Source organism: Gekko japonicus, unplaced genomic scaffold, assembly GCF_001447785.1.
Source record: "Gekko japonicus isolate JY-2015 unplaced genomic scaffold, Gekko_japonicus_V1.1 scaffold44750, whole genome shotgun sequence".
Taxonomy (NCBI): domain Eukaryota; kingdom Metazoa; phylum Chordata; class Lepidosauria; order Squamata; family Gekkonidae; genus Gekko; species Gekko japonicus.
This window is the reverse complement of record NW_015225262.1, coordinates 1-886: the sequence shown is the minus strand read 5'-3', so window position 1 is coordinate 886 and position 886 is coordinate 1. Positions and strand designations below refer to the sequence as shown.

At 43.8% G+C, this 886-nt stretch overlaps 1 protein-coding gene across 1 annotated transcript; it reads right to left on the bottom strand.

Moving 5' to 3' along the window:
* Positions 1 to 3: 3 nt before the first annotated feature.
* On the bottom strand, positions 4 to 374 carry LOC107125338 (protein N-lysine methyltransferase METTL21A-like; the record flags this gene model as incomplete). The annotated part of the gene is made up of 1 exon (XM_015428778.1): positions 4 to 374. A coding segment is annotated over one exon (371 nt), but the record flags the coding sequence as incomplete, so codon positions are not given.
* Positions 375 to 886: the final 512 nt, after the last annotated feature.

Here is an 886-nt window from a genome sequence, read left to right as displayed (position 1 = left end):
CCTCTGTGCTTTGAATATATGTATATCGTTACCAGGGTCGTAGTGCACCTCCCGGACGGAAAATATCCCTTTCAACATCGTCAAGAAGTTCTGGTCCCGCTCGTACCGCAGGCGGCAAGACAGCAGGATCACGGTGTGGTCCGCGCTCAGGTGGTCCAGTGTCTGAAGAAGATCCGCAAACGTTTCTTCCAGGTAAACGATGTCTGCGCCCAAGATGAAGTCATATTCTCCCGTAGAGAAGCTCGCCAAGTTTTGCCCCCAAGTCAGTTCTTTTACTTCGGCTCTCGGCTGGAGGTCCCTGGGTAAATTCGCTTGTACGTTTGACTTGAGAAATGCCAAGGCGGCTTCTCTGTCTGTGATTGTCACTTGAGCACCTAATGGACAAAGGAGAAGGAGGAGAAGAAGAGTGAAACATATAATAATAAATCACTAGACTCCAGCACAATTTTCATAACTCAATGATTACTTTCCAATAAAACATTTACAGAAACACCAGGAAGCCTTGGAAGCATTTCCAGCATTTGTAAACTGGCATTCAGAATCGTTATTTTTATCAATTGCCACTGACAGGTGATGTTGTTCTGCCGAACTATTCAAAGCAACGAATATTCAGATATTCAGAAGAAGGTAAAGCCCAATCACACTTCTGTACCTTTCCAACCTTTCATTTTTATGCTAACCCCAAATCTTCCTACTTAAACTCAGAGAAGCATAGCATTAAATAAATTATAGCTGGAAGCCTGTATACAACTGTGACACTGTCCAAAAAGCTTCTGCGGCTGTTGTATTAAAAGTTGCAACAATCTCTATAAGAGGATTACGAAGTAAGCATTTATTACATCCTCAGCTAAACAGGAGGGGAGGGGCAGTGGCTCACTGGCAGAAC